The 26,499-nt window shown below is 47.4% G+C and overlaps 1 protein-coding gene across 18 annotated transcripts in view; it reads right to left on the reverse strand.

Moving 5' to 3' along the window:
- Nucleotides 1–26,499, reverse strand: part of PTPRT (protein tyrosine phosphatase receptor type T) — an 856,519-nt gene that overhangs the window by 540,324 nt on the left and 289,696 nt on the right. For all 18 annotated transcript variants that reach the window (XM_084887522.1, XM_084887521.1, XM_084887516.1 and 15 more), the window contains one exon: nucleotides 3,608–3,879. In XM_084887522.1, the coding sequence (XP_084743648.1) occupies nucleotides 3,608–3,879 (272 nt within the window). The remainder of the gene's footprint in view (nucleotides 1–3,607; nucleotides 3,880–26,499) is intronic.

Raw genomic sequence — 26,499 nt, forward strand, 5'->3', positions numbered from 1 at the left:
TTCTGTAAAGCGTTAGGGAAGGTAAGATTTTGGTTTCTCAAATATGAGAGAGTAATATTCCGTAAGAAACATGGGAAAGCATGTTCTGGTTTTCCATTAAATGAGCTGATAATTCCCAAGTGCTTACAGTAGACATGGTAAGGTATCTGTACGTGTCACGAATACTATTGTTCTTGCTCTAGAGAGGGGGATGGGAAATTAGAGGAAAGGCAGGAATGGTGCTAGATCTAGGGACAGGGAGAAAGTAAAGGACTGTCCACGTGACTTACCCCTGTTACCCCCACCCCAAATTTCCACTGAAGTTCCTACACTTGGCAGACACTATGATGTGAGTCATGACTGGTAATAACTGGTGGAGGGATTGCTCAGGGTGAAATCAAGGAGGCCTGCGCAGACATGGAGGAGGGTTTGGTGTTTAGGTGAGAGGATGGGTAGATGAGAGAGGTGACGCTGGAGTTCTGAGGGGGGGTGGCCCTCTCCCGGGAATGCATCCTCCTGAACTGTGCATAAAGTTACTAAACCTGCAGAGTGACGGGCGCCTGAGGGCCTGCTGAGAAAGGGCTTCGAGTCCAGTTGAATCCAAATCAGGCAACTCCTACATTTCAGGAGTTCACACTGTGGGATAAAAGGTAATTTCAGCCAGGCAGGTGATGGAGAAGAGAGAGAGCCAGTGGCTGCAAAATTAATAATGAGGTCTTTTATTTCTAAAAAATCTTGCGATGGATGAGTTCAGAATCATTAAAAACATGAAACAGAATTAATAGCCCCTGGAAAGGGGCAGCGATCTGAAGCTGGGCTTGCTAAGCTCTGGCTGGACCGAGAGACGCCCAGTGGGAGTGGGGGTGAAGGCAGAGGGACAGTCCTACCCCGGGCCCTGTTCAAGGCCTCCTGCCAGAAGGCCCACTAATAAGAAAGATAAAATTCCCCTGTTTATTACGGAGCTAAAGGTCCATTGTAGGACTGTGAAATATGACTTTAATAAGTGGATACTGGATACCTAACCACCCATATGTGAGGACCAGCACTCCTTAAAACTAACTGTGTTTAGTCCCCAGCCTCATACATGCAGGGCCAGGGCTTGGATATCTGGTGAATTTAAAATCCACTTTGCAAAAGTCTTCGAATCCCCTGGTAGACCCCCTCTCCTCGCCTGCAGACGTACATGAGAGTGGGTGCCCAGGTGCACATGAGTATGGGAGCACGCAGGCCTGTGAGCCTCTGTGTGTGCTCCACTCTGCGTGTGTGGCCATGAGATCATCCACTACTGCCTCTGTGTGTGCGTGTGTGCGTGTGTGTGTGTGTGTGTGTGTGTGTGTGTGTGTGTGTGTAAGACACACATGTCTGTTCTAAACTGCTGCTCTCAGGGTATTAGTGGCTTTTTCACCACGAAGCTCAGAGAGAGGGAATGCAATGTAATGTCACAGCACTACAGTGGCCAACAAGTTGGAAATCAGAAAATAAAATTCCCCCAGATGAAGCTGCTGTCACAGGGCCGGCTCGGAGTTCACCCAGGACAGCTCAGCCACCGAGGGCATTTCTTTTAAAAAGTTCTCCTTCCTCCTTCCTCTTGGTCTGCTCTCCCCTATCTGACCCCTCCTTCCTTCCTTCAGACAACTGCTGACAAGACATTATGTATGTTCTGCCTTATGTAATCCACAGAAGAACCCCTCTTTGGACCCATTACCGTCTCGATCTTACAAATAAAACAACCGTGATTCATAATGATGAAGAGATGCATTCACCATTACAGAGCCAGTGAGTGGGAGATTCTCAGAATGGAAAGGCTATTGGCCTAAGGGAGGAGACAGGACCTGGAGCCACAGGACCAGTTTGCCAAAAACGTCCCCTATTCAGGTATGTTGCTACCCAACACAGGAGTTACTGCGCAGGTGGGTGAGAGGCAATGCATACCACAGAGCTGGGACATAGGGATGCCCAAGAAACTTCTCTTTTTTCCTCCATACCCATCAGAGACCATGACCAATAGTGCCACTGTCACTTTCCTGGGTCACTTATCCTGCTCATAATACTTGCACCTGTGGCTCCATCCTGTCCCATTGGCACCAGGTCCCAGGCCGGGGGTTTCTGACTGAGACCTGAAGGTGTCCATGGAGGTATCCATGGGCTTATAGAGACACTTGGTATTTACACACTGAGGCATCTGGCTCTGGCCCCAGCTTTGCCAGTGATTTGCTGTGTGCTCTTGGACTAAGTGGTCTCTCTCTGAACCTCAGCTCTATCACCTACATCAGGGTTCATCAAACTATGGCCTGGAGGTCATGTCTGGCCCACCCACCACTTGTTCTTGTCCATAAAGTTGTACTGACACACAGCTACGTCCATTTATTTCCATATTGTCTACGGCTGCTTCCAGGACACGTCTGAGAGGACTGCACCTTGGATGTTGAACTGAAGGATGTATCAGAAGCTCCCAGCCACTAATCTTGCCACCCTCTGTTCCACCTTCTGCTCTAGACTCTGGAGAAAGTTCTCCAAAACGCAGATCTGACTATGTCACTCTCTTAATGAAACACCCCAACAGGGGGCATTGGGATTAACTGAAAATAGGCACAAAGGATCTTATTGGGATGGTGGAAATGTTCTAAAACTGGTTTGTGGTGATAATTGCACAACTCGGTGGCTTTACTAAAAATCACTGAATTGCTCAATTAAAGTAAGTGGATTCTGTAATATGCAAATTGTGCCTCCAGAGTGCTGTTGACACAGTCCCAGGTGAGGACAACCTGAAGCTGCATGGGCTGGGGCTGGCAAGCATGTTGCATCTCGGTCCCCAGTGGGATGAGCAAGGAAATCGAGAGAGGTGCTTAGAGACTGGGACAGCAATCGGCCATGGCTGTGACATTTTCATTGCCATTTGTACAAGTATAGGTTCAAACTGAGTTGGGGAGAGAACGTGTCTTTCACCACAGAGTGTGAGAAGCACTGCTCTAGACCCGAGAATGTAGGTAATGCCCTTGGCTTGGCATTTGGGGCCCACATGACCTCCTGGCCCCTGCAGGCTCCATGCCCTGTATGTCTCCTTTACAACCTCCCCTTAGTCCACTTCGAGTGTCCAAACTCTGCCAACATCTCTCACCCATTTCCCTGAGCCCATGGCCTGCCCTATCCCTGACAACTCAATGCCTTTCCCTTCCTTCTTCAACAATCGCTTTTTCACCCTTCCAGACTCGGCCTCATGGTCAGCTCCTCTGAGAAGCCATCCTAACTGTCTTGCCACCCCCACCCCCTAACCCCAATCTTCTCCAGGGGTGATCTCTGACTAGTTACCTCCTCCCTCTGAACTTCAGGGAAAATCATAGCATTCTCCTCCTTGGACAACACTGTCTGCCTCATCAATTCTTGTGCAATAGGCTTCCATGTCTCTGTCCCCGCAGCACCCTGGGAACCCAAATGCATCGGCTGTGTTGTCATCCTTTGTCCCGCAGTCTCCTCCTCCAGGGCCTGCTAGAAGGAGAAGCTCAGTGAACACGAGTTGAACCAGGGAGCGAATGAAGTCCTTTCTCCGCTGCACAACTCCAGGCAGGCAAGAGGTGGGTGGGTTCACGGTTACTGAAAAAAAGAAACTGAGCCACGGAAAACCCCCTACCTGGTAGAAATGTGGCCAGAAGGTGCTGATGGCCAGCTCCGCCTTCACCCAGCCCTCGGTGACCACGCCGGACACGTTCCAGACGGGGTTCCCCTGGGGCCCACCGTTCACCTTCACGTAGACGTTCAGGGCGCCCGGGCTGGACCTGTCGCGGCTGGAGAAGTAGTAATGGAAGTCGATGCAGTGAGTGTCGTTCTCCTTCAGGGTGGGCAGGAGGAGGTGGGCCTTCTGGCCGGAGGCCCTCCCGGAGCTGTTCACCATCATGAAGGAGCCTGGAGGCCCGCCGTGGGGGCAGGAAGGAGACAGGGAGAGAGAAAGAGAAAGTCTGAAAATCCATCACACCCCTCCATATGGCGGCCAGAAACGGGGGAGCTCCAGCAGGGCAACCTACATCTCCTCTCTCACCCTCCGCGCCCGCTTCTGTAATCGGGAATAACAATCCTACTCAACAAGGTGGTTTTAAAAATGAAGAGCTGGTAACATGCACCAGATGTTTCTACAAAGTGGACACTGAACATTTACGGAGGAGACATTGAAAGGGCAGGGCAGGGCTAACTCCTGATCCTCCATTTTGTAACTGGACCCTAGCCCTCACCCAACCAATCAGGGTCAGCCAAAGCAGTGACATCACCACCCCTATAAAACCCATTGATCTGTTGAAGCTCGCTCTCTTCTGCCACACCGCTGTCGGTGTAAGTGGGACAGAGCCCATGCTAGCATGGAATAAAAGGCTCTTTTGTTTTTTTGCATCAACTCGGCTCCCCGGTGGTCTTTGGGGATCACGAAATCTGGGCATAACAAGATGACATCCAGCAGCTCCTGCAGGAAGCACAGAACAGAATCCCAGGAATTCAGTTCATAGCAACCTCCCTGGGTAAAAGGGGGGGAAACATAACCTCACATAAGCTCTGCCTGTCTCAGTGGAAACAACCTCGGCGATACGGGAGGTGTCCTTGTTCCAACACAGGCCACCGGAGCCTTGTGCTCAGGACAGGGCACGTGAGAGGAGGCATAGAAATCACACAGTGGGTCCCAGTCAGCCAGGAAGGCCCGGAGGAGACGGAGGAAGGCCAGGAGATGCTGGGCCAGAAAAGGAGAGGAAAGAGTACTATGCACAGAAGGCGTCCCAGTGGGGTGCTAGGTGTCTGAGTGTCTGATTTAGATTTCATTCCGTTTAACCTCCAGGATGACCCTGGGAGGCGGAGGATTCGTGTTATTTGAAGAATGAGTGGCCTGCCCTGGGCTGCGCAGACAGGGAGCGAGGAGACCCAGATTCGCTCCAGCCTCAAAGTGCAGGCTCTCATTGCTGCTGGCAGAAGACAGGACGGTGCTTTCAGGCACTTAAAAGGCTGTTTCCTCGGCAGGACGAGAGCCTCTTTGGAGTTGCTCTGACAGGTTAAAGGGTTGTTTCCAACTCTCTGTCCCTCCCTGGATCTGCGTCCTTAGCCTCTTGCTTTTCAGAAGAGGCGGAGGGGGGGGGGGGGGGGGAGGGGTGCCCCATCCTCTGACTTTGGACTGCACTTGCTTTGCTCAAAAGATGCTGACAGAACAATCCACGCGGAGGCTTGAAGCATACGCGCCTCGCTGGGCCTGCCCTCTTGCCCAAATGCCGCCTTTCGTGGGGAGAATGCCCCCCGGGTGGCTGCTGCCCCTCAGGTTGGGCTGGAGAACAGACTCACGTGGAGGAACACTGAGCAGAGGCGGCAGTGAAGAACCAAGCTGTGCCACCCCCGCAACAAGAAGCACAGCCACACAGCCCACAAGGCCAACCTAGATCAGCAGAACCACACTCGATGCAAGGACCATGAGCGTGAGAGCAAGTGCTCCTTGTTCGCCCTGGGTTTCCTCTCAGCATTTTAGGCAGTGATAGTGTGGCAACAGCTCCTTGACAAAGGTGCCTGAGCGGGCAGACTTCGGAAAGGAGCCACCAGGAGGCGCACTTCAGTGCAAAGGACCTTAAGGAGCAGAGCTGATGTGCAATGGGAAGGCCTGCCCTGAGCAGAGCGAGTCCCCATCCCCACAGGTGGTGCAGAGCCTGGACAAAGGGAGATGTCTAAGGAGACCGCACCATCACCTCTGCAGGCTGTGCTCTGTGACGTCAAGCCCTACGATTCTATGAAACACCTGCCTCCTACAACACAGGTGACAGACCCAGGTGGTCCGGGATGAACGTCCTCACCTAGAAAACCACTGCTGTCTTGAAATCTGACTTGAACCACTCACCTATTCAATTCAGAATGAAACCTTACGGCTACTTACCCTCCACCAAGATGGGCCACGACAGCTATTGATAGAAGCAGCCTCATTCTTTCACCTAATTCCAAAAATACTAACAGCTGCCAGCCGGTAAGTACTAGGCAGCCCATATCATGTTGGGGTTCTCAAGGGCACCCATCACTCACAGCCCGTCTCCTCTGGGATCTGAGTGAATTTAAAAATAGACAGGGGAGACAGGCAGAGTTCAAAACCTCCGCTTCATTATTCCCAAAGCTGGACTTGAGAAAGTCACTTGGACTTGAGGCTAAATTAGGCTTCCTGTGTTTTGTTTTGTGAAGGGCATGTAGAGAACTTGGATGACCATGGACTCCCCCTTCCGACTATACCCACATCCCCAGGGCCAGAGCTGTCCTTGAGGGTTGACCACGTGCAAAGGCACTGGGGCAGGGGGTCATAGCATCCAGCGATGCCAGCGAAGAGTCCTCGGGGAGGGCGGCATCCAGCTAGCTCTGCTGGGGGTGGCCAATCCCCCGGAAGAAGGGAGCAGATCTGAGCGCGAGCACAGACCTGCCATTTCACAGCTTGTTCGGGAGGGAAGCCCTCATACACCGGTGGCTCAGGGGGACCCTCTTTGATCAACAGGTTGCTTAATTAATACCATCCCCAGGCTGCCAGCTTCCTGGAGATCAGAAATGAGCCAGTCATTATGCCGGGATCACTCAGAAACAAGAACGAAGAAGACTGTAAACACATAGTCTCTCTCTCTCTCTCTCTCTCTCAACAATCCACTGACATGATAAGGGACATAAAACAGCATTAGTTTCCTCATAGTTATTATACATAGCACTGAAAACTGTGAAATTAAACCAGGAAGTGCTCTCCGGCTGGCCATAAATTTTGCATTTTTTCCTCCTTCGTGCACAATAACGCCTTGATAAACGCCCCATTATTGATGTGTCTGCGGCACAGATCCCCCTTTTGGAGGTAAAACGCTTCTCCAGAGCAGATGGCGGCTATTGTGTTTACACATGAGCACCTCACGATCGCATTTCCTCACGTTGGCAGTAAAGAGAAAGCCCAAATTGAGTTTTTAATGGCTTTGCACATTGTTCATTAAGATTACATGAGTGTGCTCCGCGACTGGCAGCTGAGCGCCTGGAGCTCCGAGAGCTCAGAGCCATCCCTGCAGACAGGTGGGCCCGCCAGCCGCCAGCGCCCGTGCCCACGGGAAGGGAGCGGGGGGCTGCGGGTGGGGACCCCGAGCTGCCTGAAGCCAAGGCAGCTGTGGTGCCCTGGAATGAGCCCACAATTCCCAGTCGGGAAAACTGGGTTTCCAGCCCTCTCCTGCCATGTCTTCGTTGTAAGATCGGAGCAAGTCAGTAAAAGTTTCTGGGCCTCAGGGTTCTCATCTATAAAATGGAATCACAACAGCTTCACGTCAAGGTATGTTTGTCTGCTTTCAGTCAATAGTAAGTGAAACACTGGTCTTAACTCAGTAAAACGTTAATTTCACAAGAAACGGCCAGTAGCAGATGATGGGAGGCCCAATGCAGCTTACCACATGTTCAATGTTATTAACATTTACTGAAAACTTGGAACATGTCGGGCATTGATCTGAGCATCCCAATGAGGTGGCACCGTGCCTTCCCTGTTTTAACGTAAGGGACACTGAGGAGCAGAGGGGAGCGTCTTTTTGCCTGAGCAGCCCTCCTCCGCTCCTCCGCTCCAGGGTGAGCAGAACCGTGGCTTAAGGATGTCCCTGTCCTCACCTGTGGAACCGGTGCATGTCACCTACATGGCAAAGGGGGATGAAGGTTTCACATGGAATTAAGGTTGGTAATCAGATGACTTGAGATGGGGAGATGATTCTGATCAAGGGAGGCTGGGGAGACAGAATCAGAGAGGGCTTTGAGGATGCTAAGGCCCTGACTTTGGAGATACGTGGGAGCCACAAACCAAGAAACACGAGTGGCAGCCAGAAACCAGAACAAGCAGGCAAACAGATCCTCCCAGAGAAAGGAGCACAGCGCCTCCAACATCTCGATGTTAGCCCAGCGGGACGATGCAGCACTGCTGACCTCCAGAAAGAGGAGACTAAGAAATGGTGCTATTGTTATGCTCTAGCAGCAAGGGAAACGAGCACATACCCTCCAGACTTCCCTGCGTCCAGGCTTTTGCTCAGGGTGGTGTTCCTGAAACCCACACTGCCCCGCCCAGCGATCATCCTTCACCACTGCTGCCACTCATGCCCCCAGAACATTCCTTCTGCATCACTTAGCCCAGGGGTCTTCAAACTACGGCCCGCGGGCCACATGCAGCCCCCAGGGGAGTCTGATCCTGCCCGCCAGGTTTTTTGGGCAGTGAGCGCAGCCAAGGTGTTTCAGTAGGAATTAGTAGTTCATATAGTCCGGCCCTCCAGCTCTCTGAGGGACCGTGATCTGGCCCCCACTTTAAAAAGTTTGAGGACCCCTGATAGCCCATCCATTCCTCCCTTTCAGCTCTTCTGGACAAGGCCCAATTTAAAAGCCCAGGGTGATAGCATGTAGCCATCTGGTCACAATAAAGGAACAAGGGACAAAAAAAAAAATCTCAAAAGACTCCACCAGAAATTAAGAAAGTAGGTGGGAGAGAGGCACAGAGTTCTGCCAGAAGTGCCATGAAAATGAATAGTTATTCAGCTAACCATCAAAGCATCAATTTACCAATCGTCAAGGTAACAAGCATATCGGCATTATCAATATTATCCATCAAAGCAATCTAATTGTCACGTGTCAAAAAAAAAAAAAAAAAGCAAAGACATTTGTTTCTCTCTTTTTTATTTTTTAATATATTTTATTGATTTTTTACAGAGAGGAAGTGAGAGGGACAGAGAGTTAGAAACATCGATCAGCTGCCTCCTGCACACCCCTTACTGGGGATGTGCCCGCAACCAAGGTACATGCCCTTGACCGGAATCAAACCTGGGACCTTTCAGTCCACAGGTTGATGCTCTATCCACCGGGCCAAACCGGTTTCAGCTGTTTCTTTTTTAATACACTGGACAAAGGGGAGGAAAGGAGGGGGAGAGAGCGGGAAGGAGGGAAAGAGGGGGGAAGAAAAGGAGGGATGCATTACAGGTTAATGGATACATGATGTCTATTTACAACAAGGAAAATACGCTGCAGTTTCAAAGGAGATGAACACTGAACACCCTGTCAGAGGCGGTCTGTGGGAACAAGCAGCAGCTATTGCTGTAATCACTCATCCAGACCCAAAGTTGGGGTTTGAGCATTTCATATGCAAATCTGCGAAAGCCGTTCTCCAGGAAACAGCTATCTGATCGTCCACGTGGGTGTGGATAATGTAGTTTAGAAATGAAAATAAACCCAGGTGCCTGGATAGGAAGGCCCCGCTGGAAGAGGCTCTGTACGTGGGCCTTTCGCCAAAAAACCAGGTACCCGCGGCACCTGCACCCTTCCCTACCCTGAGGAGAAGGCGAAAGAGAAGGGAAGAGGGAGCAAAAACAGGGAAGGAAGGGAGAATAAGAAGCAAGAAAAGGAGAAAGGAGAAGAGTAAACACAAAGGAAGATGAGGAGAGGAGGGAGCAAGGGAGAGAGGATGGGAGGAGGGGAGGTGGGGAGAAGGGAAAAGGGTGAGGCCGAGGCCTGAGATATAAATACAAGTGAGGAAGGCACACTGGGAGGGAAAAGGAGTAGAGAGGAGAAAGATGATGGACACAAAGCAGAATAAAATCGAAACCATGTACCAGCCCTTAACTACTTCTCATCCCCTTCACTCCCCAGACAAATAAAACATTTCCACATTCTCCTTTGGACCTTACAATAATCTTCGATGAAAACAGACCCAGGTAAAATGTTGTGGGGCCCACCGGGCCTGGGGTTCTCTCAATTTATAACTTCATAACTCACCTCCCCCAGCATCTCCGTGTAATATCCTACCTTCCCAGGAGGAAAAACAAACGTTATTGAAGGAGAAATAATGGAACCCAACACACGATGGAATGAGTAGGTGGCTCCGTAAGTGGTGACACAGAAGGCCTTGTTTGCGTTGCTTTTTGACGTGGGAACTACCCCAACAATGTTGGCAAGGTCAAGGTAGAATCGAAGGGCAGGTCATGCCACTCTCCCTCCAGATTCTGACCTCTTCTGTGGACCCGGGGTTAGTCATTTGGTGCCTCTGAGAGCAAGAGATTCTCTCTCCTCTCTCACCTGTGAAATGCTGAGCAGGTGGAGTATTTGAAGTTCCCTCCAGCTAGAGAAGTCTAAGGTTCCAAGACTACACAGTCACATGACTGGGACCAGTCGGTGGTGAGTGAGATACCAGGACTGGCTTGAATTTTCTACCTAGAAGCCTTCTAGAGATGGGGAGAGAAAGGAGCGGCCTTTATCTTTGGGGCGTGCTCCTGGAGATACACCGTAATGTCTGTGTTCCCACAGAATTGCTTTCCTGCTCTCGTCATGGGTAAGAGCAACAGCTGCAAACACATACCATCACATTGGACTGATATCCATTCATTTAATTCTAATGGTCACCCAGGAGGCAGTCACTATTACCATCCTTCTCTTACAAACTGGGGTACAGAGAGGCTAGGTAACTTTCCGAGGGCCACACAGCTCACAGCACAGCCCAAATCCTCACCCAGGAAACCCTAACCACCATTTAGCTCTTAGGCTCCACATCACATGTGGGCATGTTGTATTTGGTGGTGAGGAGTGACCCCCCCCCCCCATTCCCTGGGGCCAGCTGGCTCTGCCCTGGGGAGCTGGCTCAGGTAGGAAGAGGGGCAGTACGTGGGAGGAAAGAACCAGAAATGAAATCAGTTGTCAAGCTGCTGCCATGTGAAGAGCAAAGAGAACAACAGGCATGTCAGGAGCATGTGCAGACCCCAAATTGTTCCTGACGTTCATTGGGCTGAGCTCTTTGCTTCTGCAACTCTAAATCTCTAAATCGAAATGACATGGAACTAAAATAATATATATATTTATATATTTTTTAAATCTCCAAACTCTTCACACATCTGCTGGCATGATAATATTTTGATTAGTTACATTTACGCTCCAATTATACTCCCAGAATGTTCAACTGTGTATTATATATAGCATGTTTGCCGTGTCCCGTGGAAAATACTGGATTATTACCTCGTATATTTGTAATGGGAAAAGACACGATTGGAAACGGGCGTGGGGGGTGGGGGGAGGGCACAGGGAGGGAAGCCAAACGAGGAGATGAGGAGGCCTGCTAGAACGGCGCTGTGCCTTCACAGTACTAAATTGGGTCACTGCTATTCTTTCCCCAGCTCTAAAATGCCAGGGCTGGGAGAGACAGAAAGTATTAAAATCCGCCTTCCCCTCAACTGACACCTCTATCTCCCCCGAAACAACGGGGCCTGACTCTGAACGCAACGGGACCACGTACCCACTGACCCGCAAGGTCAATGGCAGGGCTTGCTCCTGGAGAAACACCATTATTTTTTGCTGCCCTTTTATTCTGGAGTGTCCATCTAGTCCTCACAGAGGCCCTTCACCCTGTGCATAGTCAATAAATAAGCATCCCTATTAATAAAGGTGAAGAGCTCTTCTGAGCTTTGCAAAAGTTCTGCCCTGGCGATGCTGGGCGGGCCTGCTCACCATGAGGGCTGGTGAGGTGCCATCCCCTCATGTCACTCTTCACCAGCAGGCGCCCCCTGTGGGCGTTTGGGGGGAGGGTATAACACTACCTAATGCCAACATCGGATGGGCCCCTCTGCGCCATGGAGATGTGCTAAAGGCTGCCCGTACCGCAATCCTCAACCCCTCCCCTTAAATCCCCAGCCACCGGGGCTTAATTTCTCCATTTGTTCTCCGGGTCCCTGAATCCCTAAGTCATCGGGCACTTCATGCCTCAGTTTCCCCATGGAGCCCCATGCATGAAGGGCAAGCCGCTAGAACCAAGCATGTTACAAATGGAATGAAACTGGTTCTGACCTCAAGTATCACTTGTGCACCCACTACGTATCCAACCCGAGAGAAGCAGCCGTCAGCAGGGCAGAGTCTGTGCCCTCGTGGAGAGTACGAACAAGTAAAAGGCCGTTACGAGGATGTGGGAAGTTCTGTGACAGGCCGTGCACATGGAGGGGTATTAACCCAGCCTGGATTTGGAGGAGGAGGTATAAAAAGAAGGAAAAATCAAATAATCTTTCTTTTAAACTTTCACACTGAGGCCTAGGGTTATCCAGGTGTCAGACAGGTAAAGAGGAAGCAGGAAGAACATTCCTGGCAGAGAAATTAGCCTGTTTCAAAGCCAAGAAGAAAGATAGTTTCTAACATGTGGAGGGACTGAAGCAAACACCTTACAGGCCATGCCTCTAGCCTCCCACCCACATTTTATAGAGGAGAAACTTGATGTACAGCGACTTGTCCTTAGTCACACAGCCTGATGGTGGCAGTGCCATAACACCATGTTAGGTGTGTCTGACTCCAAAGCCAGTGCTCTTTCTGCCTGGAACAGTGGTTCCCACACTGCAGCGTGCATCAGAATCACTCAGAACGCTTGTCCAAAGACGGCTGGGTCCCTCACCCAGTGTGTTGTGGGTGGGGCCTGGGAACGGGCCGTCCCAACAAGTTTCTAAGAGAAGCTGATGGGCCACACTCAGAACCACTGGGCTGGCCAGTCTCACCAACCCTGAGAGGCCAGGGTCCATACACGTGGGCTGATGGACAAGCAGTGCTGTCCCTTCTCTCGATCCAAGGGCCAGCCAAAATGCTAACGAACCCATGTAAGGAGGCTCTCTCCCGCCTTGGGTGAGACCCTGCACACTTTCCTCAAGGGCAGGAGAGCTGTGGCCATCACACATGAAGGCTCTCCACAAGGTCTCTCCTCTTCAATCACTGCCAATTACCAGGAACATCATCAGACACTCATTGACTCCCCCAAATGCACTCAGGTCTGCACAGAAAATAGCACAATAATCATTCCCCCTCTTTACCAGCCTCTCAGGAGCTACAAGAATCTGACAGCTGTTATCCAATTAAACCTGTCAGCTTTTTTGTTTTTTTGTGTTTTTTTTTTTTACATATATAAATGCAGTTTTCCTCTACAATGGGAAAAGCTACTTCCTTTTTGGAGAAGACAAAGAGAAGCCAAATAAGTTGGCCATCATCACCAGGGTCATTTCCAGCCTCCTTTCCTCTGCAGGATCCATGGGATAATGTGGGATAAGAACACAGACTCTGGATTTGGATTGCCAGATCGAACCCCAGATCTGCCAACTACCAGCTGGGTGGCCTTTAGCAGGTTACTTAACCTCTCTAAGCCACAGTTCCTTCATCTGCAAAATGATGTGATGATAATAATTGTACCTGCCTCATAGGTTCGTCATGAGGACAAAATGTTTTCATATGTGTGAAATGCTTAGAATAATGCCCAGAAGATTGTAAGAACTATAGGAATGTAAATGTCATGTTCAGCATCGCTGCCAGCAGCATCTCTGAGTCCCATCATGAATCTCCAGTGAGTAAGATAGCTGACCCTACAAACCAGCAGGATAAGGTAGGCCCCAGGTAATCTTCCAGTTGTAATGACACCAGGAAGCCAGGACTCCCCCCAGTTTATGCCCAGGGCTCCTCTCTTTGCCAGTGGCCCTCCAAATGCAGTTCCCAAACCAGCTGCATCAGCACCAATGGAGAACTGCCTAGAAAACCCACTTCCATTGAATCAGAAACTCTGGTTTCTGTGCTCCCACAGCCCGCCAGGAGGTACCAATGCACTCGAGTTTGAGAACCCCTTTCCTTGCAAACAGGAGCCCAGGACCTCAGCCTGATGTGTAGGCCATGATAACCCAGGGGACTCATTCCAGTTCATGTCCATTGGATGTTGCCCACATTTTTCAAGAAGGGACAGGTCACCTCAGGTCACATCGCCACACCGGTCCACAGCCTGCACTCTTGACCACTGCCCTTCACCACCTCACATGAAACTGCCTCCCACTCCCACCTCCAGGAAGGCCGCGAGCACCACCGCCCTGTGGGCCAGCCTGGGAGGGACATTCACTACCACAGGAGGTGACCATGGCCGCCTCTGCATGTTAGAGGCAGGAAGAGGAGGACACTTAGAGACTCTACTCACAGGAATGACACAAGGTCTCCCAGTCCTGCTTGAGTCCTTGAAGCCACCAGGATGTCCCAGCACTGCCAACTGGGGCCTCTTGAAATCAAGTCCCTGAACCCCTTGACCTTCTTCATGGCCTTCATCCTAATCAGTCACTCTGCCCTCTTATCCTCCACTTCTCCACCCGTTCCTAATCCTGTCCACTGCGGATCAGATTCCCTGCTTCTTACATTTTTCTCAATGCCCAGCCCCCGTCTCCTTCCCCTGTCCCACCTCTCCTATTAAAATACACTTTGGAATCCTTGACCACAATGGAAATGTCCCTTTTCCCTGGTCACCCTTCCTCCCGCTGCTCTCCCCCCCCCCCCCCCCTTCAACCATAGGTTCTATACTCCACACCCTGTCAGCCCCACCCAGCTCCACAGCAGGCCTGGATGGGAAGACAGAGCAGAACAAGATGAAATAGTGATGGGAAGGGAGCCATGGACTGAAAGCTGTCAGGTGGGCAAGGAGTGATGCACCGTTTGCTAGGGCTGCCGGAACGAAGTGGCATACACAGAGTGGCTCAGACAACAGACATGTGTGGTCTCATGGTCCTAAAGGCTGCAGTTGGAAATTGCGGAGTCAGCAGGGCTGGCTCCTCAGGGGTGGAGGGACATTCTGTCACAGTCTGTTCCTCTAGCTCCTGGCGGTCTGCCGGCAATCTCCGGCTTTCCTTGGCTGGTATGTGCGTCATGTGACGTTCTCCCCGCATGAGTGTCCCTCTCCTAACCTCCCCTTTTTAGAAAGACACCAGTCACATCCAATGAGGGGCCAGCTCCTACAGTGTGACTCTTCCAATTCATCTGCAATAACCCTACTTCCAAATAGGGACACAGCCTAAGGTGCATCCTAGGGTTAGGAGAGCCACATAGGAATCTGAGGGGCAGCTACAACTCAACCCATCACAAGCTTTCCAGAGCCCGATGTGCTCACCCCCAAAGGGGTGTCTATGGCAGTGGCTGAGCAGGATTTCTGGTTTAGAGATGACTAGCCATCACATTTGGAGATGCGGTGAGCGGTCATTGGTTTTCATTGTAAAGTGAACCTGAAGAGAGCAGAGTGGAAGGGAGGGGAGGAAACCGGCCACCACAGAAAGACAAACACACGGACATCTTGAGATGTTCCTGGAATGAGGATGGAGGGGGGACGGGAGGTGGAGAGTGCTTTCTTTGAAGTTGTGGCATTTAATTGGGCATCTGACTGCAGTTGATAAACTTTTCTTGAAGCAGCAGCTTCACGAGGGATTGCAATGTACAGTAGACATGTTTGCTTTGAAGCTACTACACCAGGTACCATTGGCAAGATGTGAGCACCCCTCCCCGGGGCTGCCAGTTCACTGATGGTGCCAGTTTGTTCCACAGCAAATGTGCTCTGAGTGCCTGTTATGTACCAGGCCCTGTTGGAGGCCCTGGGAAGGCCATTGGAAACAAAATAGTCATGGTACTTAATCACAGACAATTTGCTGAGATGGAAATTCTTCGCGAGAGCTTTGAAGAAGCTGACTAGGGCTTCTGGAGGTGCCTCCCACCAGGGATGGTCCCGAGTCTTTTATCCCATGATTTCCTCATTTTGACTTCTTGATTTTCAGCTAATCTTCTGATGCCCTGAAGTACCTTTTCCGTGATTATTTCCCCAGGAAGACTCCATGAGTGGTCTATTTTTCTGAGCCCATGCATTTCTGATTCTGAGTCATTTTTTATAGTATATTTATAAGTAAATTTCTTGAGTCTCAACCCATTCCATTGGAACTGCCACAGTCCCTTGCTTCTCACTTTGCTAATGGGAAGAGGAGAGAAGTCTTGTCCCTTGTTGGTTAGATCCTCCTCTTGGATACACACCTGGGAAGCAGGTAGGCAGGCACCTCTCGCACTCTAACTCTGGAAGTATAGAAGATACTTTTATCCTGTGGGTTTGTACTTGAGACCATAGCACAGCAGTGATAATGCAGGCTCTGGAGTCACATCCCAGATCCTGTGTCCCAAAACTGCCCAGAATCACGTCCCAGCTCTGTCATTTCCTATAGTTCACTGCTGGGCAAATTCCTTAGGTTCTCCATGTCTCTGTTTCCCAATCTGCAAAATGGGGATAATAAAAACACCAGCCTCACAGGATCATTGTTAAGATGAATTGAGTTAAAATATGAATTGAGTTAACATATGTAAGAGGCTGATAAACTTTTCCCATCTCGCTCAACTCAACTGTCAGAGCCTGACAGCGGCCATGGGCAATGCTAGTCGATAAACGAATGAATGGGGCTGGGTTCCAATGAAACTTCCCAAAAACAGGTGGCAGAGGCAGCCATAGGCAGTCTTCTGCAGACCCCGACTTAGGAGACAACCAGAAAATACTAGGCTCTCAATACACGTTAGCTGGTCTTCTTAACTAGGGTTAGATTTACAGGGATGGTGGTTGGATTGTCTCCTTTGCTTTTATGGTCTGGTTCGCTGACATGGTGAACAGATGGTGTGCATAAAAAACCCATCAGCCACAGAAATGTTCCTCCCAGCCCACCTACAGCACTCTACTTGTGAAAACTACACTTTCCGAGATGCAGCGTGCCGCCACAATTTCCCTGCTAATTTTTGTGGAGCTGTACTTGTGAGTTTCAGCCTCCAGCAAGATGTAAAAAGAAAGGGTGGGAAGGAAAACAATAGAACTCTGAGTGCTTCCTTCCGAGAATCCTGTGCACCCTCTGGAGGGAAGTCTGTCCCCTTTCAGGTTAGCACAGACCTTGGTCTTCTGCTAGAGAAATAGGAAAGAATTAAAAAGAATTAGAGCCGTGTCCCGTTTTTGTGGGGCCACAGCACAGGTGGCTGATTTATCTTTTTCTTTCTTTTCTTTTTTTTACCATTCCAATCTGTTTCAGAGGTGGGAGACACTCCTCCCAAATGCTGCCAATGGGTTGCCTGTTTTACTACCATGGCCTTGGCCTTTGGTGCTGTCCTCACGGGAACTTTTATGGAAGCTACCAGAAGCTGGATTCGCAAGGTTTATTTCCACCCTGGATCCTGAGCATCCACAGTGGAGTTCCTGAGCCCCATCCTCTCCGGGGTGCCCACTGCCTCACTCCAAACGTGAGGATCCAATTCTTTATCTACTTCTCAGGCTCTTCGGAGGTTGTCCTCCACCTACACTGAGGGGTAAGTTATACCCTGCTTTTCCCATCATCACCAAAATGATATATCAGGACTGAGAACCAAAAGCATAGATGACAGGCATGGGCCAAACTTCTGACGTCCTTTAAGGAATTTCTACCTGTTTGGGCTTCAATCCCTTCCATACATTTATATTCATTCATTGGTTCATATAGTCCTTCTGTGTGTCCACCAGAAATGTGCACTGAGCAAGCATGATGTGCATGGTGCCAGGGATGCAGAGCTAAGGAATAAACATTGTGTTCTCTTGAGGATTTCGTGGTCCAGAGGGCAGAGGGGACCTGGTTGTGCACTGCCCGGATCCCTGAGTAAGGAAGGTCTTGTTGCTCTAGCCTCCGGGACACTTGGATACACAGTCCTCAGCCATCAGCCCCTCCATGCCTTGTCTCAGCTGCAGAGAGGGCCTCGCCCTAGGCCCGCCCTTCCGGTGCCAGGCACCCAATGACAGATGGCAGCAGAAAAGCACCCGCTATCCCTGCCCCCTGCAGACTAGAATGGGCCGTGTTAGCTCCAGAGTAGCCTGGGGGTTGGCTGGGACATTGCCAGGTCTGCATCCCAGCTCAATGTCTGGCTCTGCCTGCTCCTCCTACCACAGCTGCCAGTCACAGGGGCACTTCCTATCAAACGTCTGAACAAATTCCACCTCTGCTTCTGCTTCCCAGAGAACTCGACAATGTGTCTGGCACACACAGTTATAGGGGGACCTATAATCTGATAGAGAGAGCACCTGCATTAATCTGAAAAGTAATCAGATTATTTTAAACCTTAGAACACATATACTTACGTGGATAGGGGGTTCAGTTTTGTCTATATGACTAGGGGGTTAAGTCATTCTTAAGTTTCCTTTCCAAGGCCTGTGCGAATTGATTGGGGAGGTGACTCCGCTGTGAACCCAGCAAGCAGAACCAACAAACAGGGTCAGACCGGCCCACCAGGAGTCAAAACATCATCTCATCCACATCATCTCATCGCCTGATGATTGCAATAGCTGATGTCTGTGGACCCCCAGGCTTGCAGATAGCTGCATTCCGTTCCCTTTTATAATCCTGTCCCCTGCACCGTGCTGGAGACAGGATTTGATGCCTGTAAGCGCGGTGTCTGCTTGGTTGGCTAGCTTCTCAATAAACGCCTTCTGCGATTCAACCCTGCCTTCATTATGGGACACAGCGACAGGCAGCCAAGTCCAACCGGGGGTTTCCCGGTAACAAAAGGAGGAACAAATCACTCTGTCTGGGAGGCTTGGAGGTGACATAATAAGCCTTGGTCCTTAAAATGTCACGAAGGATTATTCCAGGTAGAGAAAGAGAACAATCACTTTGAGCAGAGGAGACCCAGTGAGAAAAGACCTGACAGGTGTCCCCCAGCCAAGTTCCAGAATCCTTTACTATTCTGGTGTGAGTGGTGTGTAGGGACATGTGAGCCAGGATTAAGAATGAAGCCAAGGTCTTGCTGGTCAAATGATGAAGCTGATCATCCACTGGGATCTGATGAAAGTTTTTAAGAAAAACTGAGACATGATAAACTATTCATTTCACACAGAAAAACCAAATCCACTCTAGGGCTTTGGCAGACTCAGACCTTTGCACAGCCATTGGGAGGCTGAGCAATGGTAATGGGGACATTTTCTTCAAGAAATCCCTAAGTCCAAGAACTTCAGGAAACCTAGTGCCTCTAGTTCTGGCTCCTATGGCCCCAAAGTGGGTTCTCAACAAACAGGCATGACCCTATGTCTGCCAACTGCCAACACTCCAGCGCGTGCTCTGAGCATCTGGAGACCGTGGCTTCCCAGCTCTCGGTCTCTGAGAGGGCTCGCTAACACAGTTGCAGATACCAGGAAGTTCGCTCTCTGCTGCCTCTGAACCAGGCACCTGTCCCATGGCCACCAAGTGGCCTCCCAGCACGAGTCGGGACTTGGAGAAGGACTCAGTTCATGCAGAGCAAACACAAAGCATCCAGCGCAGTTCTCACGCAGGATTGCACTAGACTCCCTCAAAAGCATTCCCCAGTTCCAAAGCCCAGGATAGTATGAAACCGCCTCCGGTGCCCGCAGCCCCTCACCTGTTCCGTGTACATGATGGATGGATGGATTTCCAGTTGACTTCCAGCTCTCACAGCCTGTGGTTTTGGGGTTTATAGAAAAGCTTGGGCATTCCATTCGTGACAAATAGCTAACTCAATAACTGAAATAGTGCCCGCCACCCCCTAGAGGAAAACCAGTTCCAACAGGAATCCCCTCTAGCCACGAAGGTTTTGAAGGCCGCCTCCTGCTCCTGCTCATGGCGTGGCCCACGCTGTCTCATAATTCCCAGTGCCCCAGCCTCAAAGCTTGATCCGTGGCTCTGCAACTTGCTAGCTTGTAACATAAGCCTCTTTGTGCCTTGTTTGTTTATGCTTTCTAATTTTTTGATAAATCAAAAGTATCAGAAAATAGCAAAACCTACAAAAAATAAAATGATAATCACCCATAGCTCCACTATCCAGGTTTAACCTCTGTTCATATCTTGACTTTTTTGCTTTGCCCAATTTATTTATTTATTTATTAATCTTCATCCAAAGATATGGCTTTTATTGATTTACAGAGAGAGGAAGGGAGAAAGAAAAATATTTATGTGAGAGACATAGATCTGTTTGTCTATGACAAACATAGACCTCTGGCACATGCCCTGACTAGGGATGGAACCTGCAACGTAGGTATATACCCTGACCGGGAATCAAACCTGCAACCTTTTGCTGTATGGGATGATGCTCCAACTAACTGAGCTACCAGGCCAGGGCTAGTTGGGGCTGACCAGGCTGGCAGCAGGGGGCAGTTAGGGGTGATCAGGCCAGCACACAGAGGCAGTGAGGGGCAGTCAGGCCAGCAGGGGTGGGGGGGGGGCAGTTAGGGGCAACCAGGCAGGTGAGTGATTAGGAGCCAGTGTCCAGGATTATAAGAGCAATGTTTGACTACCAATTTAGGCCCAATCCTAAATCCTGAATTGGAATGAGTGCAGGCTGGACTGAGAAGACCACCATTCCCCTGCTCCCCCCCCCCCCGCCCCCGTGCACAAATTTCACGCACTGGGCTTCTAGTTACCTAACAATGTTAAACTAGATACATATTCATTTTGAAGAATTCCAGAAATGAAAAAATACAAAGATCTAAGTTTTAAAAAAATCCCAAGTCTCCCCACCCAGAAATAGCTGGCATTAATACACAACAGTCATTGTAAATACCTGATATAGACAGACAAAAGGATGGAGGCCAGATGACTGGATGGACAGAAGAATAGGTAGGAATAAATACTATCAAATGTGGGATAAAATATTATATGCTACTTTAAAATTTTTATGTGTTGTATTTATTGTTACTTGTATTTAACAGAAGATAATTAAAATAAAATTGTAGGAAATCAAAACCTTCAAATGTTTCTTTGCCATGAGATATTTGCCAAAAGATCCCTCTGAGATTAAGGATACAGAGTGTGAAGAAAACATAAACAGTGAGGAGTAATTATGTTGCCTTTTAACTATTTATTTCCATTTTGCAGTCTTTAATGACTCCATGCTGTGAAGGATGGCATTAGTCTTCTCCAGCTTCTTCTCAGCTCTCCTCCCTCCCCACCCAGCTCTCCATCCCTCAGCTTTAATTGTTGGTGTTGTTATGCTGCCCTGTTTATAACCTTCACATCTGATCTATAACTGTAATTGCCCGAGTTGTTTATTGTTAGTTTTCTATTTATAGGGAATCACTGCTCATCATCAATCCTTACACCATGAGTTCTGCATTCATAAACCTGTTCTTTTTATTCACCCTTAATTAGCCGGCTTTGTGATCCAATTTTTTTTTCTTCAATATCTCATGGAAGTCATCCTTATTCTGGGGACACTTATTTATTCTTGAGGACAATTGCTTGTTAGCTCTATATCCTGGATATTATTGGGCTATGCTTTCCTCCAGTCCTATCTATTAGACATTATACCAGTCTTCCAAAACCAAATGCTGCCTCACAGTAGTTTGAAGCCAGCCTGGTAATATTTTTCTTCTCCTTTGGGGAGTATGTGTGTCTGGATACTGCTTAATTTCTTTCTTAATCATTAGATTTAAGAGCTTAACTAGGGTATGTTTTGGTGTTCCACATTCCATACCAAGTTTTCCTACAAAATATTATCTTTTCTATTATTTTTTACTGTGGGAAAATATAAGACATAAAATTTTCAATTTTAAGTGTACAAGTTAAGTGGCATTAATTACACTCACAATATTGTGCAACCATCACCAATTTAAGGTGGGTCCTCACCCTCAGGGTGACTTTTCCTCCGCTAGCATATCACTGGTCATGTGGTTCAGACCTTCCCCGGACATCTCCTCTCGGGCATGTAACTAGTCATATGGTAGATCTCCTAGAGGAGGAACAAGGGGGCCAGAGAATGGCCTCATAGACTCCCATTTAAGCCGTGCATGACCGCTCCCTTAAGCACTAAGCCATAGAGATAGTATACAGGCCTCAGCCGTGTTTCAGCGCCAGGCCCAGGAAAGCAGCAAGGCTTTGAGAGGCAACACTATGGCTGACTTTAGGACCAGCTTGATTAATGACCCCCTGCCCTGGCACTGAGCCATCAATACAGACCATGACCCTGAAAGGAAAACTAATGAATATTCCATGGAATCCTCTGGAGACCTCCAGATAAAAGTCCTTAAGAGGAAGGACCCAGTGTGTACACTCGCTCGCTCTCTCTTTCTCTTGAGTATGCCCTTGCCTCTCTCACCCTCTTCTTACCCCAATGTTCTATCTCTCTTTTTTCTCCTAAGATCCAAAGACCATTCTTTGGTCTCTGTAATTTGTTTCCTCAGCCCACACAGCCCAGCTGACTCACTTCTTCCATGGCTCACTTATCCTATGCCAGTGACTTTCTAAATAAACTTTTGCTTGTCTTTGAGTCTTGGCTCTGAATTCTTTCTTAGCCAAAACTCAAGGACTAGGATCTGACATCTACTGCCATCCGCCATTAACATAATCACTAAGCAGTAATAGCCCATTCTTCTCACCCTAATCTGGAAACCTCTACTGTACTTTCTTTCTCTATGAATTTGCCTATTATACATATCTTATCATTGCAATCCTATAATAAATTAAAAAAAACACACACCCAAACAATAAAAAGTGTTGGGGAGATATAGAGAAATTGGAACTCTCATACAATGCTGATGGGAAGGTAAATGGTGGCCCTGCTTGTAACACATTGTCTTTTGAATTGCAAATTTAGCTTTTTATTCACTTCAAAAATTTTCTCTATTCAGAGGCAGAATAGCATAATTCTGCTCTTTTGAATCACAATCCTGCAATATGTGCATCATGCACACACACACACACACACACACACACACACACGCACACTAAGGGTGTATACTTGGACAAGTTAGTACGTCTTCATTTCCTCATCTATAAATTGGAAATGCTAATAGTCTTGGCCTCATTCATACACATGTAAAAAAATTAATTACATAGAAACCTCTTTTAAAAAACTGCCTCACACATAGCTAATTTGAAAAGGATTTGTTTTTATTTGCTATATTAGATTAAGCTAAACTATGCTATATTTTTGAATAAATCATGTTCTACATGTTTACATGTATCTACATATCTATATCTATCTTTGAATAAATCTTTTCCCTTTTAGCTATGTTTATATTAATCTTCCCTTGACCAGTTGCATCAGTCTCATCTGCATTCATGTGCTCATTAAGACTTCCCCTCATACTTTTTTTCCCCTGCAGACTATATTTGATTTGGCTTTTGGCTTATTTCATTTTTGCTGCTCCTACCTTACTGAAGGACTCTTTTATCCGATGAAGACTATCTGGGGCCTCAACATATTTCTGTTTGTCCCTATTAACGTCATTCTGTGAAGGTACCACCTCATCTTGTGACTGTTCCTTACCTTATCGACTTCCTATCAAGTTGCTCTGCAAAATAATTGTGAATAATCCAGCTCTGCTTCCTAATTTATGCCTCTTTCCAGGTTGGAAATATTGTCGTTTCATTCTCTAGCCCCCTGCTTGTTTGCTTGCTTGCTTTCCTCCTCCCTCCCCCTACTTCTTGCTCTGCTTGGGTGGCTCTGCCTGACATTCTATTTGCTGTGATATATGGCATAGGTGACACCTGACTCTCTCCCACCATAGCAGGAGACAGTTTGTTTTCCCCTTGGAGCTGAAGTTTGAAGATTGAGTATTCTTTGTTTTACCAGATTTCTGTAGCCTACAGAAACAGTGAGAGGGAGGAGAAAGCTTGGCTAGGGTGACTTTTAGTCATGGTTAGAATATAGGCGATCTATTTCTTCTTTCTAAATTTTGAGAAATATCCTATGACCAGATTCACTCCACCTACTTGCAGATATTTATTCTTAGCTATGGGGAGATATTCTCTCCTTTTCTATTATTTCTTCAATCCATTCTGTAGTCCTGAAGCATTTTTTACCATCAGAGAGTTAACCACAGCCATAATCTTTCAACCTTTCTCCTTTTACCTGTCTCTACTCCTACCCCTGCCCCCGGCTATTTCTCTTACTCCTTAGATAGACAGGGAAAATGATAATGTTTCCCATCCCACTCCCTCCAGGTGCTGGGGTATCAGTGAGGAACCTTAGGGTGTGCTTTGTAGTGGATGGGGGAAGAGAAGCCCAGCTCTAGCTCTCCACACAACAGTATTTTCTGTTTATTTCCTTACCCACCAGTTTTTAAAGTTTATTACATTTGACTGTTCCCTTTACCTTGTTTAGATGTTGTGGTAATTTTATTTTTATTTTCTTGTATTTTGCTTTGCTCAATTCAATAGTATTGGGCAAGAGGAATTCTATAATGCAATTTCTGTCAATGATCTTAAGTGAACATCTGAGTCACGTTTTCTATATGCAAGCTGAGAAAATATTATCATAGTAAACTCATGGATTTTTTTTTAGGGGTACTAAATTAGATAATATATGTAAATTGCTTTGCAAGCTCTCAAATTTTATATGAAGAGTAAATTTTCAATAAATGTATTTGTGAATGAAGGAGCTGTTATTGCTCTATGAAAATGAGTTTAGTTATCTAATTCATAGGATTATAAAATGTTAACACTTAAAGGAATCCTAGGAATCATTAGCCAGGGGTTTTACATAGAAGGAAACAAATGTCATGTGTCTTTCTTAAGTTTCATCAAGAGGTAAGCGACACAAGAATCCTAGTGTCTGTGATCTGACAGAAAATGTTATTCACCAGAATTTCTCTGGAGACTAATCTCTAAGTGTGAGAAGAAATACTTTCACTGTCTTCTCAAGAGAAAGGTACTCTCATTCACAGGCCCCTTGCTCAACACCAAGACGGGTTTAGGTAGGCAGAGAGGCAAATAAAGCTTAATGCTCTCCATAAAATGGAGAAAGAGAAAGGAAGAGTTAAGCAAAATCAGAAGTACAGATGAGAACGGACATTGACAAGTGAAAGTTTGACACTAGTTTTCAGTTGTTTCCTCTAAACTATATACTCTCTCCTTCTCACACAAAGAATTTTTATAAAATCTATATTACTCACTGATGTGTTTGTAGTACTTTTTTTGGGGGGGGAGGCTCTTCATTCACCTTAGCAAAGAATGAGAAGATATGCCACATTCATTTACAGGAACTAAAGAATGCGGAGCCACAATGCATGAGTTATATAGGTTGGTTAGTTGTATCTTCTTGTATCTAAACACAGCCTTGGAGCAGGGGGCAGTGTGGGGTAGAGGGCCAGACTGGAGGGGTTTAGGGTTTGTAAGATGACTAAGTGAAGATGAGTTTTAGCCTAAAGCTAAATGAACTGCCAACAGCAAGGGAGAAAGCAAAGGCCAAACCATGATGGAAATCTGCCATGATAAGCAGCAGACAGAATCAGGCAGCAAAAGAAGTCTGCATCATTTGGTTCAGCCCAACAAGAAAGAATTTTTCTTACCGTCCCAAATCTAGAACTTGTTGTCTGCTTTCCAACATACTCTAGGAGGTTTGCTTATACCTGATATTAAGACCAAATGAAATAGAACACAAGATTTAGTAAATATTTTCAGATTCAAATAGCACACTAACCATTGAAAGTCAGTCATATCCCAGGGCTTCTTTGAAATAATAAATGACTTTTTTTTAAGTCTTTTTAAAAACAATGATGACAAGAGGGGGCCTCAGTCGATAGGATTTCTTATCAACCAGTTTGTACGCTAGGGAAAAAAGGCACAATAGCTTCAAATTTTGAAGGAAAAGGGGTTTTGAACCAAAAATTATATACCTGTCAGAACTATCAATTAAATCTGACCCAGACATTTGAGTCACATAAGCTCTAAATATTTTCCCTTCCCAAATATTCTTTCTTTGGGAGTTTTATGAGAATATAGTCTTATTTAGGTTGAAAATATGTAATTTGTGAGCTCTCTTTCACTTTATTTTAATACCAGGCTTCCATGAGCCTTCTAAAATGTGTTTGGAAGCAAATAAACTTCCAAGCTTGGGCCTGGGGATGGGGGGAACCTTCTCTGTTGGGCTTAAGCCATTGGTATTAATTGTGGAGGGACATCTCAGGTGATGGCCATGATGAGTATGTACAGAGATTTAACAATAGGACAGATGGCTATGGAAGTGATAGAGGTCGCTCATATAGAAGAGGAGAAGTTCATAGTTTAGATGGTACAATAAAAGTAAATAGTGGAACCTGAACAAAAGAAAGATTCCATTCATCCTTGAAGCTAGGCGCATTCTTCTCTGAGAACTACCGGTAGAGAGGATATTCCTGAGTCTGGCAGAAAACAAACTCTAATCCTCGCACGCTGCTATTTCAGTGAAACAAGATGCATGGTCATAATAGAAGTGTTATTTATAGGTTTCTACTTCCTATAATCATGCAACTATTCATTCATGAAAGACAATAAGTTACAGAGAAATGTCTAAACATTACCCACCTTGGCCACAAAAGAGTAAAGACAAGGCTGAGAGACAGAAAAGGATGAGTGAGTGGGGAAGAGGAAAGCACCACTGGTTTCCTCACCCAGGATACGCTACCAATGGAGCTGGGACAAGAACTGGAGCCTCAGCATGTTCTCCGAATTGGCCAAGATCACCGGTGGAAGGCATGCAAAGTAAAATTTAACTATAACAGGAAGTAGAGGTTGACTTAAGAGGGCAAGAACTTATTTCTCTTAACAGAAAACCAGTAGATAATGCCTAAGTTAATAAGTCAGGAAAAGCATTGTAAGCAAAGTCTTCACACGTGCAGATGCAACTGCCTGAAAAACTAAAAGTGGAAATGGACAAGGCTCTAAACAGCATGCGGCGGTTTGTCAATATGAGCCCTTCCCAGCTACTTCCTATCTAAACCATGTTTATTTTTAGGTTTAACAAACATTGTAAAATGTT

Source organism: Pipistrellus hanaki (assembly GCF_964339955.1).
Source record: "Pipistrellus hanaki genome assembly, chromosome: 6".
NCBI classification, from domain to species: domain Eukaryota; kingdom Metazoa; phylum Chordata; class Mammalia; order Chiroptera; family Vespertilionidae; genus Pipistrellus; species Pipistrellus hanaki.